Source organism: Nycticebus coucang, chromosome 1, assembly GCF_027406575.1.
Source record: "Nycticebus coucang isolate mNycCou1 chromosome 1, mNycCou1.pri, whole genome shotgun sequence".
Lineage (NCBI taxonomy): Eukaryota > Metazoa > Chordata > Mammalia > Primates > Lorisidae > Nycticebus > Nycticebus coucang.
Window position 1 is genome coordinate 182,695,233 of NC_069780.1, and position 20,094 is coordinate 182,715,326.

General features: G+C 38.2%; 1 protein-coding gene across 1 annotated transcript in view; it reads left to right on the forward strand.

Moving 5' to 3' along the window:
- MARCHF11 (membrane associated ring-CH-type finger 11) overlaps positions 1–20,094 on the forward strand; it is a 138,660-nt gene that overhangs the window by 101,874 nt on the left and 16,692 nt on the right. Inside the window, exon 3 of the mRNA XM_053592967.1 lies at positions 7,033–7,225. Coding sequence (XP_053448942.1) covers positions 7,033–7,225 — 193 coding nt within the window. The remainder of the gene's footprint in view (positions 1–7,032; positions 7,226–20,094) is intronic.

Here is a 20,094-nt window from a genome sequence, read left to right on the forward strand (position 1 = left end):
TCTTTATATCTTTTTCTCTTTTCTGTTCTTTGCCTTGTTGCATCGACTAGAACGTCCCATTTATTATCGAATAGTAAGTGTGAATGACTTTGCTTAGCTCCTGATCTGACAAAAGGAGTTTGGTTTTTTATTTATTTTTATTTTTTTTTTTTACAATGAATATGATCCTGGCTCTAAGTGTTTTGTAGTTGCTCTTTTCAGATTAAGAAGTTTTCTTTCACTTCCTAGTTTTCATCCTGGATGGGGATATGTGAATGATTTTTACCACATTTGTTGAGAAGTTTTTTTTTTTTTTTTCTCTTTTAGTTTGTTAGTATGATCAATTATATTGATTGGTATTTGAATGGCATATTGACCTTGCATTTCTATGACGAACTTCACTGAGTCATGCTTCATTGTTCTTGTTATTTCTCTAGATTCAATTTGCTACTATTTTTCAGGGGAGATTTTTTTCATGAATGCCTATATGAATGGGATTGTGTTTTCTTGTAATGTTTTTGTCAGGTTTTGGTATTAACAGTTGTGCTGGCTTCAGAAAATGAGTTGAGACAGTTCTGTCCTTTATATTCTGACAGAATATGTGTATGTAAGATTGATATAGTTTTTTTCTTTAAACGTTTGATAACATCTGGGAAACCTGTCTGGTCCTGGAGGTGTTTTTATCTTGTTTGTGGAAGACTCTTAATTACTTCAGTTTATTTTATATGGAGCTGTTCATACATTCCATTTCTTCTTGAGTCAGTTTTAGTAAGTTAAGTGTTTCAACGAGCTTATTTATTTTGTCTATGCTATTGAATTCATTGTCAAGGAGTTATTTGTAATATCCTCGTACCACTCTTTCCATCCTTAGGATCAGTTATTTTAGCCCCTCTTTCTTTAATCACTTGTTACTAATTTTTCCAAAGAAGTGGTTCCATATTTTAAATTATTTTCCCTAGATTGTTTAGATTTCATCTTTGTCAGGCAAAGCAAATTCCTTTTGTCTGATTTTTATCTCAGCTCTGATGAGTTGATAGAGATGCTTTTCTAGCAGAAAAGACTCATACCAAACCACGAAATCACTTTTAATGTGCTGCCTATACATACAGCTCTACAAAGAATGGGCATGTAATTAAGGGAATGCTGTATGTATACGTCAACTTGATTACACATTGAGATGTTTTCTGCCTGCGTTTCAAATCCCTACTTTAGTTATGCAATTTAAACACTATCTAAAAATGACTGAATATAGGTATTAGCTAAATTCATTTTTCTGAAGAGGACACTTCTTAAGAGCAGGTGTTCTCTCCTGTGACACTAGTGAGTAATCCCACCTGTCATAGTGCACAGTATAGATCATCACACTAAAAATCTATTAACTTATGATTCTCTGGCCTGCCCTGTAAAAACAAAGATGAAACAGTGCTTTAGACTGAATGATTAAAGGCACACAGAATGGGTCTGCTCTCTCTCGGAGTTCTGATTCAAAGGGAATCAGTTCATCAAACTGAACTGATGTGTTTTTTTTCTGGGAAGAAACTGAGTTCTAAATTAAGAAGGCGGATTAACTCTTTCAGACGATGGAATGACAGGCCCTTCTAAACAGTTTCCTCTCTAGTGCTTTCCCGTATGTCTTTCTCAAGTGCTTATCTTACTGGATAAAAGGGATTTGTGTAGGGAACTGAGGGGACACTCCTGGTCACCTGTCATTTTTAAAAGAAATTCCCTAGCTTTTTCTTGCATCTTTTCATCTCTGAAGGCAGTATTAACTAGTCAGATTTCATGGGTAAGTGCACAACCTTTGCCATGGCTTCACAGCTGTCTGTGGTAATCGCTGGAGTGCTTATCTAATTTCCCCACTGACAGGGGTCCTCCCATACAAGGATACCCAATTCTGGGACCACATAAGTTGTCTGACTCTTTGTAGGCCTTGTGGACATTATTGGTCTATCTCTGAACAGTTTTGTATAAAGAGAATATTAAATCATTTCTAAACCTGAAATTAAAGGTTCATTTCTTCCAAACCTTCATTAAGATTAAAGAGAGGTAACTCCTTGAGATTGTTTTCTTTTGTTAATATTAACAAACTGCAGCTTTCAAGTCCAAGAAGGATTTAGAAGATACCATTTAGAAAGCTGTAGGTAAGATTTGGGATCTCCGCTGAATTGCTTTTTGCATATATTGACTTTTCCCCATCCCTATAACCACCTTTTAGACAGATATAATTGTGCCCATTTGGTTTTTCCTTTCAGATGCAGGATGTGTTAGTTTAAGTAGGCAGAGTGAGGGGGTGAGAACAGAGAGAGAGAGAGAGCAGGAAGAAAGAAGGGAAATTTATAAAGAATTGAGGCTTTGGAGACAGAGATCTGAGTTGTAATTCACACTTCTTGACTAACTGGTGGTTTGACCTGAGCCAGGACTTTGTCCTGTAGGCAATGATGGAATGGATATGAAGAGAATATAAATCTGGTAGTTGGACGGGTGATGAAAACTAAAGTCAGGATTACATGTGTTTCCAGCATTTCCTGGGTGTGTTCAGCTGTGCGGTCAGATCATCAGGCATCAGATTCTCATAAGGAGCACACAATCTAGATCCCTCACATGCACAGTTTGTAGTAGGGTTCAGGCTCCTGTGGGAATCGAATGCACTGCTGATCTGACAGAGGTAGAGGTGAGGTGGCATGGAGTGACTGAGAATGGTTTGCTTACCTGCCCTCACCTCCCACTGTGCAGCACGGACTGGCACTGGCCCATAGCCCCGGTGTTGAGGACCTCGGGTCGAAGGTAAATGTTAAGAGAAGACACCTAGGAGCCAAGCTGCCTGGGTTTGTATTTCAGCTCTGCTTCTGACTAGATGTACAAGTTGTTTAACCCCTCTCTGCCTCGGTTTACTTATCTGCAAAATGGGGATAATAATAGTAATTCCCTCAGAGAGTTATTGTGGGAATTAAATGAGTTAATTGGTATCACCTCTTAGAAAAATGCCTGGCATGTACTGGTCACATACAAACACGGGCTGCTATTATCAAATTGCCTCTTATGCACTAAATGAGGGTAAACTTGCACAGGAGGAGCCCGTTGGTCCTACTTTTGCTAGAAACAATAGGTGCCATAATTGGTTGTGTTGAAGTGATCAGATTTTCAGGAACATACGAGTCACACATATTTAAACATTACGGAAAGAAAGAAAACAATAGCAATAATTTAGAGCCAATCTGGTTATCATTTTTATTACCTGCCTTTCCAAACGTGGAAAGAAAGTGAAATGAAAGACACATAGTGTATCCCCCACACACACCCCATATGCCTCTTTAGAAAGCAAAAAGTGTGTTCAGCCTTGACATTTTTTATTGGAGTTTCAAGAATACCTGACAAACTTAAATCCAGGTTTTGGATTCCTTTGGGGTAGAGAGGGAAGCCCTAAGAGGCTCGTCTTCGACTTTTATTGTCCAAACTAATGGTCCATTACTGCAGTTCCTTGAGGCAGAGCCAGTTCGGTAACGTGGGCCTCAGCGGGCAAGGACGCAGGGTGAGTGTTTCCTACTGGTAGAAGACAGAATTATTTTTCCTAGGGGAAGAATAAGAACAATCCCACTTTTTGCACATGCTAGTAGAAATACGAAAACACAACAGAGAGTAGGCAAAGGGATTACCAAGATGATACCAGTGTGCCAGGGGAAATGCCTATGTTCATAATCAAATTTACTGATTTTCAGTTTCAAAAATGGTTTGTCCTCATTAGCTGTTCAATGAAATGAAGTTAAGTTCAAAGTTTATCAGTATATGAAGAGCATCTATTTACTTTCAAGTACATTTGCTGATTTGCATTATTTTTATGTAAATAATTCCCTAAAAAAATTCAGGGAGCTCAGTATAGAGTTTATGAAATATATCCTGCTTCAAAAATAAACTCCACTAATCCTAAATTCTCACATTTACAACTAAAAATAATTTCTATGGTACAAGTAAAATAATTAGGCTTCCCAATGTACTACAGTCAGAAGTTGTTCTTTCCCCCCTAGCTTCCTGACATAACTTTATGTATTTATTTCTTTTTGGATTTTTTTTTTTTTGGTAACTTTAAAAAAAATTAAATTAATGTGAGGGTACAAATTTTTAGGTTACATTGTTCTCACTTCCAAGGTAAAGTTCAAGTTGTAGGTGAGCCCTTCACCCAGAGTGTGTGTTGAACACCCTCACGTTGTGCACGTTAAGTAAAATATCCACCAGTTACCCTCTTCCTTACCCATCCCCTCTCCTTCTTTTCTCCTCTCCCATGCTACATTTGTGTTTTATTGTTTGTATGGGCATGTAATTATTTATATATTAGTTTCATATTATTATTGAGTACATTGGAGATGTATATATATATATATATATTTTTTTTTTTTTTTTTGCCGTTTTTATTTTTTTTTTCTGGGGCTGGGATTGAACCCACCTCCTCCAACATATGGGGCCAGCACCCTACTTCTTTGAGCCACAGGCACCACCCCCTTTGGATATTTTTTTAACTTTAAACATGTTCTGTTTAAAACTGCCAGGCATTTGAATTATAAACCATTTTAAATTTGGTGTCACCAAAACAAGTGTGAAGTGTCAGTGTTTCTTGGTCCTGATAAGCTTCTTCTTTCCTGCCAAGAAACACCCAAACCCATGTGTCAGAAGCATGCCATACAGAGAATGGAGGTGGCTTACACCTCAGAGTTGGCGCCATGTTCTGATTTCCTGTGTTCCAGGAGATACCACAGGTGCTGTATCCAACCATCACCACTGAATCCAAGCATCATTAGGGACTGACCACACAATGCCTATGGTCACCACATTGATACCAAGCCATCATGCAAGCAGGCTTGGACTAATTAATTAGTAGGTCTAATTAAAGCTGAATTTAGTAGAACCTCTGTAATTTGACCGCCCAAGGGACTTTATCAAGCTGGTCACCATAGGAGGTGGTCAACACAGGAATTTCCATTGACTATACGTCCAGTCTATGAAAATTTGTCAACTTAAAGAGTAGGTTAGTGTAGGGAGGTAGTCAGCTATGGAGGTCCTACTGTAATTAATTATACATTATTGGACTATTGAAATTTATCTTCACTAAAATTACATCATACACCTGGAACATGAATTACCAGTAAGAGGAAAATAGATAACAAGACCATTGTTGGCAAATCCTCCTCACTCACCTTTGTTCACTCAAGAGTCCTGTAATTCAGGCCTGTGTAATTTGAACATGTGGCCCACCGTCTGAAACTCACACAAACACATAGCCTCATCGATGTAAGTATGTTTTGTTTCCATCTGTTATGATTAATAAATAGAGAACTGGAAAAATAATGCATACAGACAGGGTAACATCCCTCTAGACTGGATGCTAACTGTAGGCAGCTAGAGCTCTGTCATTGCTTACCATGTCGTATGAGCGTCAAAACCGGGCAAGAACAAGGGACATTGACACATTGATATTTCACAGTTGTTTGGTGATACCAAATTTAAGACTCAAATGCCTAGCAGTTTAGAATGCCTGTGTTTAAAATGGTGTCAAGAAGATAGGGGAAAAAACCTCCATAAACATGCTTGAAATACAGCATCGACTCATTGGTAATAACAAAAGTAATACCTGCTAGTTTATTCTTCATTCAGAATTGTAAAAGCAGGAACTGTTTTTAATCCATCAATCATAGCACTGAAATCAGTGGAAATATCTTTCTTATAGTATTTCACCAAACTTTATGTATTGTTTGGTTCTGATTTTTAAAAGAAAAATAAGGTAAATGATTTTGGAAAATGAAACATTTCATTCAAACATATATTGGTATTTAATCATTAACAAATGTAGAATTTAATAGTACCCATTAACTTGCAAGGTCAAATGCATATGTAAAATGTGGTATGTAAATTATTCGTGGTGTGTCTGTGTATTTGAGAGACAGACAGACGGTGGGAGAGAGGGAAAGTGTGATAGATTTGCCATTTGGGATAACATATGTTCAGGTTTAAGGTAAGTAAAGAGTATAAGGAAATTAAGCAATGGGCACAGATTGCTCGAGCTCATGTTTTAAAAAGATTATTTAAAACTATTTAGAAATTCTTCTGAAAAGCCATATGTTAAAACAGCCAGAGCTCTTTCACCCAAAATGACATCATGCAGGTTGTTTTGAGTTTTATTGTTTACTGACAAAAATCATAATAACAATTCTAGTTTTGTTTCTGTTTCAATTTAATTCTAATTAATTATTTATTTAATTATGACTAATTAATCTTCTCAAATTGATAGCACCCTTTAAGGATTTTTGATCACTTGCGCTGTAAATCCTTTTAAATGTTGATACTTAGAATACCAAATTGTTTTCCCCATTGATGAGTCTGTGCTAAAACAGTCTGTGAGTTTCAAAGATACTCCATTTACTTACAAATTCTAAATCTTGACAAAAATTTTTCTAGGATTACCCATTAAACGATAAATAGCAGTATCTGAGTATATGTAATGTAGCAATAACAGATAATGGACAATTACAGTTCCCTGATGATTATTCGAGTGTGTTATCTTAAATGAATTTTTTTACTGATGTCCTTATATAACTTATTTATTTGTTTAAAAAAAATTTTTTTTTACAAAAATGAGAGACAATTCCCTCTTTTTGCATTATCCAAATGTATTAAGAGTGAGATAAACTACCAAATAGAGAAGTCTGCAGCCGCGTGTGGTCAGAGTGTATTTAATTTCCTGCATGCGTGAAAGATGATAATGTGATTTGTGGGCACTAAATATTCCTTAGCCATTCACACTTGGTACTCTACGTGGAGTAAAACTAGATTAAACTTGCAGAATGGCGAATTACTGAAAATAATGAAGTTAAGGCAATTTGTTAATCTTTATCTGCTTGTCTATTTTTTTATAGCCTGGGTGGAATGGAGAAATTTATTTGGGGGCCAATCAGATTGCAAAAGGCCTAACATTATTCAAATAAGCATGGGGCTGAAAATGTTTTCTTTTTCCTTTTTTAATTATACACAGCACCTCTTTCTTACCTGCCTCTGTTTTTCTTTTAGTGGCAAAGCATTTCTATAACACTGGTTGAGAAAGTTCAGATGATTGCTGTAATCCTAGGATCCTTGTTCTTGGTAGCGAGTGTGACTTGGCTCCTCTGGTCAGCCTTCAGCCCCTATGCAATGTGGCAGAGGAAGGACATCCTTTTTCAGATCTGCTATGGAATGTATGGTTTTATGGATCTAGTGTGCATAGGTAAGACCATGACCTTAAACATTAACAAACTGTCAGTAATCCATTTCTTTCAGTGATTATGTTTTCAACATAAAATGCTGTGGTTCGAATTATCTCAGTTCACCAGTTAATTAACTGTCTGCAGGGGTCACCGTTTGGCTGCTTTTGTTAAAAAGCAGAACATTTCTATGTCCAAGTAGATTGGGGGGGGGGAACCCCAGGATAATGCCCAATTAAGGTGACATACTTGCAACTAAAAGGCAGAAGGAGGGGTTGAAGAAATTATTTGGGGCAAGCAATATAAGAACAGTCATTTATTTCTAAGGAATAAGAGCAAATCAGTTCCCTGTTACAAAGCTGGGCAGCATGGACCTGGGCACTGGCAGTGCTGCCCCTTGCATTTGGGAGGAGGACCGTCAGCTAAATGTCTGTCTGCACCGTGGTTGCTCAGAGTCCCCGAGGGCATGAAGCGCTTCTTGGCAGGTTAGGAACCTGGGGACAGTTTTTCTTGCTAGCCTGTGTCTCTTTGATTCATTTAATAAATTCAGTAGCGTAGAAAAGAAAAAGTATCAAATCCTTCAGCCAAAAGAAGCCCCACAAAAGGTTACTTCTGTGTTTCACTTGACCAATCCTTCTATTCCCTAATACCTTGAAAAAACGAAATCTGTGCTCGCAGCACGGATGTAGCGCATGTGAGGAGCTATGCACTGGGATGGTGACCACTAGGGGAGGTGGGAGTGGCTGGAGAGGAGCTTCCAGCACCCAAAGAATTTGCCTGCTCTGAGGGGGTTTACAGCTGAGTGGGATGTTAAAGAGCTGAAGGAAGGCGCCAGGATTAAGAGCAGCAGTTCTCCTAGTGTAGTCTGTGAACCAGGATGGCGGCAACAACTGCCTAACTTTTTAAAAAATGTGCATCTCAGGCTCCACCCAAGACTGGCCAAATCAGAGACTTCAGGGGTAGGCCCTGTCCAGGGCTCTGATGCACACTCAGACTTCAGGGAGGGTGCTGAGCTTGGAACCCATGACCTCGTTTCTAACCCTGGCCTCAGCTTGGGCAGGTCAGCTTCATCTCTCTGTATGCCTATTTTCTCACCTATAAAAATGAGAATAAGTATCCTTACTGTGCGGGTTGAAGTGAAGGAAATAGTGATTATAAAATAATTATGTGGCTAGGGTGCCAGCCACATACACCGGTGCTAGCGGCTTCAAACCCAGCCCAGGCCTGCTAAACAACAATGACAATTGTAGCAGCAACAACAACAACAACAACAAGCAGCCGGGCGTTGTGGGGGGCGCCTACAGTTCCGGCTACTTGAGAGGCTGAGGCAAGAGAATCACTTGGGCCCAAGAGCTTGAGGTTGCTGTGAGCTGTGATGCCACAGCACTCTACCAAGGGTGACACAGTGAGACTCTGTCTCAAAATAATAATAATAATAATAATGATAATAATGTTATTCATTAGAAGTTGTAGATTTGAATGTCAGAAACACTAAAATACCTCCGAGGTAAATTAATGCCTCTGTCTACTAGAGTCTTAATTTAACTAGCAATTTTAATTCTTCAGTCTTTTTTTTTCCATAAAAGAACTCTATAAATGTTTAAAATATGATCAGACTGACTTTTCCCTAGTTTTTTTTTCTTTCCTCCCTGTCAGCAGTATAAGACTAATAGGAAAGAAAATGATCAAATTTCAGGCAAGAAAGAAAAAAAGCAGGGAGGGAAATGTCATGAGTAATATGGAAACCGAGAAGATGTTACCTGAATAATTGGGCTAATCATGTCTAGGAACAATTCATATTAAATGCGATAATGCGTATGTGAGCATTCAAATATAATCTCTAGGGCATCATCCTAAATAAAAGAGAATCATTAAATTGTTCTGCAAATTGAATCCCACAACAAATTCAAAGATAGTGTTTATTCTGTCTTCCAACACAAATGTTATAAAATGTGGTATTCCACTGATATTAAGAGGGGAAATGCAAAATAAAAGAACTGTTAGGCTCCCAGTTCAACCTGGAGGGGAAAAAAAAAATTCCATTTGACTTTCTCAATATCATTATAACACTTTAAAAAATCATACATTTCCTAGGAACTAATTTTCTTTTTGAAATTTTACAACTTGCATTTAGTGTTGTGTCGTATCTCAAATTTTGATTGCTAATGTTAGTATTTTAATCCAGGTTGTTAGTATTCTGGTTTCAAGAACACAGACACATAAACTCAAAAGGTCTTTCAATGATGAATGACAAATTTGAGCTTCTCTTGAAATTTGAGCATTGTCTCATTTTAGAGAGTCAAATTTCTTAGAAACAAAAACAGTTGCCATTTTTCTGGAGACAGTTTGGAGAGTGATCGTTTTTGATCTGTTTTTCAAATATTGACAGTAGTTTCTATTGTCTTTTGGCTCATCCGATCCAAATTACATCATTCAGTGATTTATTTGTGTATTTTGAAAAATATGAAAGAATTCGGATCGAACATTATGTATTTTACTCAATTAATTATTAAAATAAATCATTGATTTTGGCCAGGACAAAATCTTAATTTTTTTTCCTCAAGAAATTGAGAAACCGTTATAGTAAAGGCAGCAAAATACACGTAACCTATCAGTATTTAGTGGGAACTGTGTGTTAGGCATAGTACAGGGTTCTGAGAACGCACTTAAGAGTTGGTCGCTTTCCCGCCCCCAAGGAGCTCATGGCCTCCTGAGGAGGACAGGCATGGAATAATGAGAATGCCGTGCGATGCACATTGCTATGAATTAAGCACAGAATTAAGCAGTAGGACGGGACAGAGGGGAAGATTTCATAGGGAAATGACAGCCAAGTGCACAGAAAGATGAATAGACACCCAGCCCATGGAGAGGTGACCTGCTTCTCACCACGGGTGAATGTGGGATTGGCTCCACATTCAGAGGCCTTTCAGATAGTTGGAAATATTCCCTTATTCCTACCTGTGCCCACGCTTTTCAAAACTTGATTACACCCAAATGAGAAGGAAGGGATTAGCAGCTTCAGAAACGTTATTTGAAAAAATAATTCTGAAAATCCATAGACAATATTCCAGAATTTAAAAATGTTATAATCCAGCCAGTGTATCTAATGCTTAGGAATAGTCATATTGTTAAATAGTAACAGAAATTAGTAGAGCATTTATTTACTTGGGAAAATTTATATACTTATTTTCACATACAGTGAATTTGTTTCTCTCTTTCATTAACCATTAATATGGGTTCTTCTATTTCATGATGTAGATCTTCCTTTTTCTCTCTGTTGATGGTTTGCATTCTTCCATGGGTCCAGGTCCTATTATAGTTGAAATAGCTGCATCAAGGTGGTTCAGTAGAACTTTCTACAGCGGCGGTTCTCAACCTGTGGGTTGCGACCCCTTTGTAACAATGAAAATACATCCTGCATATCGGATATTTACATTATGATTCATAACAGTAGCAAAATTACAGTTATGAAGTAGCAACAAAAATAATCGTATGGTTGGTGGTCACCACAACATGAGGAACTGTATTAAAGGGTCACAGCATTAGGAGGCATTAGGAAGGTTGAGAACCACTGTTCTACAGCAATGAAAGGCTCCGTATTGCCGTCCAGTTCCTTAGACACTAGCTAAATTTGGCTATTGAGCACTTGGGATGCAGCTAGTGAGAATAAACCAAGTTTTAAATTAAATGTCATGTAGATCAATTTAAATTTAGTTTAAATAGCTACATGTGGCTAGTGGCCACTATATTAGCAGCACAGATTCTGGGTAATGGACTGGTAGGTGTGTCAGGGCTTGATTAACAAGTTTCACTTTGTCTTTGCAAATGGGTTGTATTTCCTAAATGATAAAGAAACCTTGTTCCAAGAGGGTGAATAAAGTAAAAATGAGCTTGGGCGGATTAAGAGGAAGGGTGTTAAAGTGAGAGGATGGTTTCCAGAGTTAGGCAACGCCCCTTAATGGGGAGCTACGTCTGACGGATGACTCCTTTTGGTTACTGAAATTTTTTAGAAGACTTGTACAGGTCAAGTCAAGTCTGTTTCAGTCTATATTTATAAAAGTCGAATCTATTTTAAGGAAATTGAAGTATGAAGAAATATAGCTTTAGATTCTATTTGAGGAGCTCTTTTAAATATTTAAATAGAAGGCATTCAGACTATAATCCTACACCAGGAAAACCAATATTAAGGATTGAAATCACCAATTTATTGTAGCCAGTGGCATTACTTTGGGAATAGGTAATAACCACATTGGGCTTGGTTGGATCCTTCCTAAAGCAATTTGCACAGGGGACAGAGGAAGATCAACAGACCCAGGAATGAAGAGCAAGTGCTCAGAGGAAGGTGTGGGCCAAGGATCTGCTCCTCACACCCTGTGGTGCATGTCGAGAAAACAGATCACCACTTCCCTTGGTCACCTGATTCAAAGGAAGCTTGTACCACAACGGGAATACATTGATTAACGAGTCAAAGTCTGAGGGAGTAAGAGAAGGCCACGTGAGGACGGAGTCATTCAATTCACTTGCATAAGAGCAGTTACCAAGTCATTTTAGTGTCTGGTAGAACCAGATGAGGCAAATTTAATTTCTCATTCTAGAAGCAACAAACCAAAACCCCATTACATTTCGTGGTATTCCTGAAGCTGAGAGCAGTGCTTGTACCTAATCTAATCAACACTGCAAAGTCATGGCAAGGCCAAGTCTAGAAAATGTTTTGATCTTCCCTGAAATATTATAGGAGAGAATTAGTTATGGTTACAAAATTTACAAACGGGCATTGCTTTTGTTCTTTTAAATTTTTCTTCTTGTCCACATAAGAAGACACACAGAAAATTTGTGTTTATTATTGTGAAATCTATACTGTTACAAAAAGACCACTTCACTCACTTTCCCCTTTGTGCTCTGTGACTCCCTTTGCAGAAATGACCCCTCTCAACCTTTTGATGTATACCCTCCAGATCTTTTCTGTTCCGTTTACACACATATAGGCACATAGATACTCACGTATTTTGTTTTTCATATCCCTGTGGTCATGTGATACATAGTGTTAGGCAAATAGTCTTCTGCATTCAATAATATGATCTAGAGATTTCCCCCTGTTATATGACAAGTGTACAACAATGTATTTAACCTCTCTTTCACTGATGGATATTTAAGTTGTTACCAATTTTTTCCATTGGGGACAAAGCTGCAAACGATATTCTTTTATATAAACAGTTCTGTTGGCACAATTCCAAGGAGTAGTAAGCCATGTTATACTTGGTAAGTCTTTTTTACAGTGCACTCTAAAAAGGCTTTACCAATTTATAATACCATATATTTACCATATATTTATAAGATATGCAAGAGCGCCTGTGTTCCCATACCTTAGCAATCGTAGATGTCATCGCCTGAACCTATGAATAGATGGTTTAATTATATTTAATACCATTAGAGTGGTTTTCTTAAAATTAATTCTCTAACTGTTCAAACTTGTGCAGCAGTTTTATTAGGAAAATAAAAATTACTACAGTGGGTCCTGCTAATGTGTAGCTCATCCTACCTGGTATCTTTTGGGACACCAGGGATGTAATCCATAAACACTTACAGAAACGCTGTGAGTGATTAAGGCCAGAGGCCATGGCCTCTCAAAAACTCTGCATTCTCCAGCACGTTTTAGGAGCTCTTGGGTCAGTTTCTCCCATTTATTATGCCTTTAGCACTGAGGGGATTCTCCTTCTCAGTCTGTTTCTTTTTAGTGTAAACAGTACTCCCCAAAACCACTACAAGAAAAATGGCTCCCCCTCTGTCACTTGACTCTGTGACCAAAGTGCTGATTCTGTTATTGCTTCTTCATACTATTTCATTTCTCAAAGCACATGCATGCAGAATGGAGGAGACACGGACACACACACACACACACACACACACACACACACTTTGATATACCCACCTGGAACCAAAAATACCTCTTAAGGCTCTTTTGAAATAATGAAGTGAAGTATAATGTAATTGTCTATGCTATCTTACTTTTGAAAGTTATGGAGATAGGGAATTTAAAAAATTACGTAAGATAGACTAGAATGAATATAAGATCAAAATGTCTTCTCCTTGCTGTACCAATTATAGTTCATGTTGAAAAGAAAGTTTTCTTCTGCAAAAATTTCATGTTCTCCCTCATAAACTTATATTTTTCCTATACTTTGAATTAAAATAAGTTTTACTTAAGTCCCTGTAATTTCTTATAGTTATTATAGTCCCTTCTAAAATAATATTTTTCAAGTTTGATAACATTTCTAGCTAAAGCTATTGGGGTACACACAAGAAAACTATTTAGAGGTACCAGTTGGTAATATATCCACATTTCATTATGGAATTTCACTGCAGAATAATAAGTCAATGTAATACATTTCTGCGGTCTTAGATTGATTGCATTGGACATATATTTACATTTCCAAAAACACAGGCTAAATATTTCCCCTCTGCTTTTGATATCATTTCACTTTGCTATTTTGTGCTGGTTAGAACAGCCAGAAGTAGCACATGATTTAACATTTTATCGACATATGAAAAATGTACATTTTCTAATTCTGTCACAGTAAAGAACTTAGGTGAAGAATTTCAGGGTAGTGAGACTCCGTGATGACAAATAAGTTCTTGGTTGTTTATTTAATGCTAAGGTCATTTCTTTCTAAAATGGTGCTTTTAGGTCATCTTCCTCCCTGGTGTCTGCTTTCTGTGAATGTAAGCCAATTAGCATAAACAAGGTATCATTAGGAAGGTAAATCTACTGCTGAAGAAATTTGGAATGCATTCCAAACAAAATACACATGACTTTTAGACTACCTCCTCTCAAAAATTTCCATGTCCTCTAGGACCTGTCAGCATGATTCGGAAGTTGATGGCATTTTAAAAATTATTTTAGGTTCAAAAGTATGGTGCACCATGATTGCATTAATGTACACAGCTATGATTTAATAGTAAAAATAAACAAATAAACTAGAAAAATGGGGAAAAAAACACATTTAGTGAAAGGAAAGAGTTAAAAAGAAATTTAGTGTTGGAAGTTGAAACGTCCCATAATTTAGAGCAGAAACAAAATGAGTTTGCTTGAGACCACAGGAAAGCCTCAGGTCCCTCGCTCACACAGTCACCAAGCAGACATGAGTGTGTGGGAAGAGAGCCTGCCGGCAGGATTTGTCAAATGTGTGAGCGTTGGGCCATCGCTGATAGATTAGAATGTTTATGGATAAATATAAAACGTATCAAAGAGTTTTAAGTGAAGAATGTAAAATTACCAAGAGAACAATCAGAATGTTTCCTGGACTCTTTAGGGCCTCTGTCCTGCACAGAGTGGGCTGAGGATGTCTGGGAAGAGTAAGTTCTTTCCCACGCCTCCACAAGGAGAGCTGAGACCATCAGAATTTGGTGCAGTCTGACCTGGGCCACCTCCCTGAAGATACTTTCCCTATGGGAAGTGGAGACCATAGCTACCAGCCACCAAGAGCCGTCATCCCCAAACACACATATCTCAGGGCTACACAGTAGGGCGGTTCCCTCCCCCCATGCAAAATTGTCAGCAATTTTCATCCAAAGACTTCGCGAGTATGTAGACCTTTTCACCACAAGGCACTAGAGCCCAGATCCGACTTTTCCTCACTCCCTGATCCCACTGCCACTACCACATCTGGAATCTGAGCTACTGGGTCACTCAGGCGAGCCGAGCTCTGAAAGCCGACAGGGTAGCGTTCAGCCACGGAGTGGGGTGCAGAAGGTTGCCTAAGGGCTGAGGTTGACACTTTGGGTGACAGTGGTAGGCGGGTAGTAGGAGTTGTTGCTGCTGTATTTATCTCGTTCCAAGTTTCATAGGAAGCACTAAAGTGGATATTTCTGCATGAGTCACAGGCGTGCGAGGAGAGCAGCTCAACTTAAAACGCGGCTCAGTTGCCATGAAAGCCGAGCAGCCCGGGGTGCAATGCTTCCTTTCTAAGCCTTCCCATCTCTATGACTTTCCCTCTAGGAGTAGTACATCAGCCACTCCTGCTCCAGAAAATGCTCCCATCTCCTGATCTGTAATTTAATTGGAGACCTACATCCCTCCAGCGTCACACATTGGCTGCCAAGGAGAGGGCTGCGCAGCTGCTTCTGTAGGGGACTCTCACCCAAGGTCCTCTGGGTTTCCCTTAAACTTCATCCTAGGTGGAGCTGGGGCTGAAAGTTCCCTGCACTTGGCAGTCTGTTACCCCTCAAACCATGTCTGTTAAAGATTTGCATGCTCTCCTGGCTCACTCAGAATCATTTCTTTTTTTATTTTTTTATTTTTTTTATTTTTTTTTATTGTTGGGGATTCATTGAGAGTACAATAAGCCAGTTACACTGATTGCAATTGTTAGGTAAAGTCCCTCTTGCAATCATGTCTTGCCCCCATAAAGTGTGACACACACTAAGGCCCCACCCTCCTCCCTCCATCCCTCTTTCTGCTTCCCCCCCCAAACTTAATTGTCATTAATTGTCCTCATATCAAGATTGAGTACATAGGTTCATGCTTCTCCATTCTTGTGATGCTTTACTAAGAATAATGTCTTCCACTTCCATCCAGGTTAATACGAAGGATGTAAAGTCTCCATTTTTTTTAATAGCTGAATAGTATTCCATGGTATACATATACCACAGCTTGTTAATCCATTCCTGGGTTGGTGGGCATTTAGGCTGTTTCCACATTTTGGCAATGGTAAATTGAGCTGCCATAAACAGTCTAGTACAAGTGTCCTTATGATAAAAGGATTTTTTTCCTTCTGGGTAGATGCCCAGTAATGGGATTGCAGGATCAAATGCGAGGTCTAGCTTGAGTGCTTTGAGGTTTCTCCATACTTCCTTCCAGAAAGGTTGTACCAGTTTGCAGTCCCACCAGCAGTGTAAAAATGTTCCCTTCTCTCCACATCCACGCCAGCATCTGCAGTTTTGAGATTTTGTGATGTGGGCCATTCTCACTGGGGTTAGATGATATCTCAGGGTTGTTTTGATTTGCATTTCTCTAATATATAGAGATGATGAACATTTTTTCATGTGTCTGTTAGCCATTCATCTGTCATCTTTAGAGAAAGTTCTATTCATGTCTCTTGCCCATTGATATAAGGGATTGTTGGCTTTTTTCATGTGGATTAATTTGAGTTCTCTATAGATCCTGGTTATCAAGCTTTTGTCTGATTGAAAATATGCAAATATCCTTTCCCATTGTGTAGGTTGTCTCTTTGCTTTGGTTATTGTGTCCTTAGCTGTACAGAAGCTTTTCAGTTTAATGAAGTCCCACTTGTTTATTTTTGTTGTTGTTGCAATTGCCATGGCAGTCTTCTTCATGAAGTCTTCCCCCAGGCCAATATCTTCCAGTGTTTTTCCTATGCTTTCTTGAAGGACTTTTATTGTTTCATGCCTTAAATTTAAGTCCTTTATCCATCTTGAATCAATTTTTGTGAGTGGGGAAAGGTGTGGGTCCAGTTTCAGTCTTTTACATGTAGACATCCGGTTCTCCCAACACCATTTATTGAATAGGGAGTCTTTCCCCCAAGGTGTGTTCTTGTTTGGTTTATCAAAGATTAGGTGGTTGTAAGATGTTAGTTTCATTTCTTGGTTTTCAATTCGATTCCAAGTGTCTATGTCTCTGTTTTTGTGCCAGTACCATGCTGTCTTGAGCACTATGGCTTTGTAGTACAGACTAAAATCTGGTATGCTGATGCCCCCAGCTTTATTTTTGTTACAGAGAACTGCCTTAGCTATACGGGTTTTTTTCCAGTTCCATACAAAACGCAGAATCATTTTTTCCAAATCTTGAAAGTAGGATGTAGGTACTTTGATAGGAATGGCATTGAATAGGTAGATAGCTTTGGGAAGTATAGACATTTTAACAATGTTGATTCTTCCCATCCATGAGCATGGTATGTTCTTCCATTTGTTAATATCCTCTGCTATTTCCTTTCTGAGGATTTCATAGTTTTCTTTATAGAGGTCCTTCACCTCCTTCGTTAGGTATATTCCTAGGTATTTCATTTTCTTTGAAACTATGGTGAAGGGAGTTGTGTCCTTAATTAGCTTCTCATCTTGACTGTTATTGGTGTATACAAAGGCTACTGACTTGTGGACATTGATTTTATAACCTGAAACATTACTGTATTTTTTGATGACTTCTAGGAGTCTTGTGGTTGAGTCTTTGGGGTTCTCTAAGTATAAGATCATGTCATCAGCAAAGAGGGAGAGTTTGACCTCCTCTGCTCCCATTTGGATTCCCTTTATTTCCTTGTCTTGCCTAATTGTATTGGCTAGAACTTCCAGCACTACGTTGAATAGTAAAGGTGACAGAGGACAACCTTGTCTGGTTCCAGTTCTAAGAGGAAAAGCTTTCAGTTTTACTCCATTCAGTAAAATATTGGCTGTGGGTTTGTCATAGATAGCTTCAATCACTTTTAGAAATGTGCCACCTATGCCTATACTCTTCAGAGTTCTAATTAGAAAAGGATGCTGGATTTTATCAAATGCTTTTTCTGCATCTATTGAGAGGATCATGTGATCTTTATTTTTGCCTCTGTTAATATGGTGGATAACGTTTATGGACTTGCGTATGTTAAACCAGCCCTGCATCCCTGGGATGAAGCCTACTTGATCATGATGAATGACTTTTTTGATGATAAGCTGTAATCTATTGGCTAGGATTTTGTTGAGAATTTTTCCATCTATATTCATGAGTGAGATTGGTCTGAAATTCTCCTTTTTGTTTGGGTCTTTTCCTGGTTTTGGTATCAGGGTGATGTTTGCTTCATAGAATGTGTTGGGGAAGATTCCTTCTTCCTCAGTTTTTTGGAATAATTTCTGCAGTACAGGAATAAGCTCTTCCTTGAAGGTTTGATAGAATTCTGGAGTGAAGCCATCTGGACCAGGGCATTTTTTAGTTGAAAGCTTTTTTATTGTTTCTTTGATCTCAGTGCTTGAAATTGGTCTGTTCAGGAGGTCTGTTTCATCCTGGCTAAGTCTAGGGAGAGGGTGTGATTCCAAATATTGATCCATTTCCTTCACATTGTCAAATTTCTGGGCATAGAGTTTCTGGTAGTATTCAGAAATGATCTCTTGTATCTCTGTGGGATCAGATGTTATTTCCCCTTTATCATTTCTGATTGAGGTTACTAGAGGATTTTACTTTTCTATTTCTAGTTAGTCTGGCCAATGGTTTATCTATTTTATTTATTTTTTCAAAAAACCAACTCCTTGTTTCATTAATTTTCTGAATGATTCTTTTGTTTTCAATTTCATTGATCTCTGATTTGATTTTGGATATTTCTTTTCTTCTACTGAGTTTAGGCTTAGATTGTTCTTCTTTTTCCAATTCCATAAGATCTCTTGTGAGATTGTTGATGTGCTCTCTTTCTGTTTTTCGAATGTAGGCATCTAAAGCGATGAATTTTCCTCTCAAAACTGCTTTTGCAGTATCCCACAGGTTTTGGTAGCTTGTGTCTTCATTGTTGTTATGCTCAAGGAAGTTAATGATTTCCTGTTTTATTTCTTCCTTCACCCATCTGTTATTCAACAGAAGATTGTTTAATTTCCATGCCTTTGGGTGGGCTTGAGCATTTTTGTTAGAGTTGAGTTCCACCTTTAGTGCCTTATGGTCTGAAAAGATACAAGGTAAAATTTCAATTCTTTTGATTCTGTTGATAATTGTTTTGTGTCCCAGGATATGATCAATTTTGGAGAATGTTCCATGGGGTGATGAGAAGAATGTATATTCTTTGTCTTTGGGGTGGAGTGTTCGATATGCGTCTATCAAGCATAGTTGTTCTAGGGTCTCATTTAAATCTCTTACATCTTTGTTTAATTTCTGTTTAGAGGATCTGTCCAGCTCTGTAAGAGGTGTGTTGAAGTCCCCTGTTATGATGGTATTATCAGATATCATATTGCTCAGACTGAGTAAGGTCTGCTTCAAGAATCTGGGAGCATTTAAATTGGGTGCATAAATATTTAGAATTGAAATGTCTTCTTGTTGAGTTTTCCCTTGACCAATATAAAGTGACCATCTTTGTCTTTTTTGACTTTAGTTGCTTTAAATCCACATGTATCTGAAAATAAGATTGCAACTCCTCTTTTCTTCTGAATTCCATTTGCCTGAAAAATTGTCTTCCAACCCTTGACTCGGAGCTTTAATTTGTCTTTTGAAGCCAGGTGTGTTTCTTGCAGACAGCAAATGGATGGCTTGTGTTTTTTAATCCAGTCAGCCAATCTATGTCTCTTCAGTGGGGAATTCAAGCCAGTAACATTTATTGAGATAATTGATAAGTGTGGTAGTATTCTAGTCATCTTATTTGGTGAGAGTCCATTGCTTAGTTTTATCTTTTGCATCAGTGTGGAGGTTAGGTTCTGTCCTTTGATTTCTGAGTTCTTACTTTGCTGCTGATCCATTGTGGTGGTCAGTGTGCAGAACAGGTTGAAGTATTTCCTGTAGAGCTGGTCTTGTTGTGGCGAATTTCCTCAATGTTTGTATATCTGTAAATGATTTGATTTCTCCGTCAATTTTGAAGCTTAGCTTAGCAGGGTACAGAATTCTGGGCTGAAAATTGTTCTTTTTAAGTAGATTAAAGGTAGATGACCATTGTCTTCTTGCTTGGAAAGTTTCATTAGAGAAGTCTGCGGTCACTCTGATGGATTTGCCCCTGTAGGTCAACTGGCGCTTACTCCTGGCAGCTTGCAGAATCTTTTCTTTTGTCTTGACTTTGGACAGGTTCATCACAATGTGTCTTGGAGAAGCTCGGTTAGAGTTGAGGCGACCCAGGGTCCGATATCCCTCTGAAAGTAGTGTGTCAGACTCTTTGGTGATGTTTGGGAAATTTTCTTTTATAATATTCTCTAGTATGTCTTCCATTCCTCTGGGGCATTC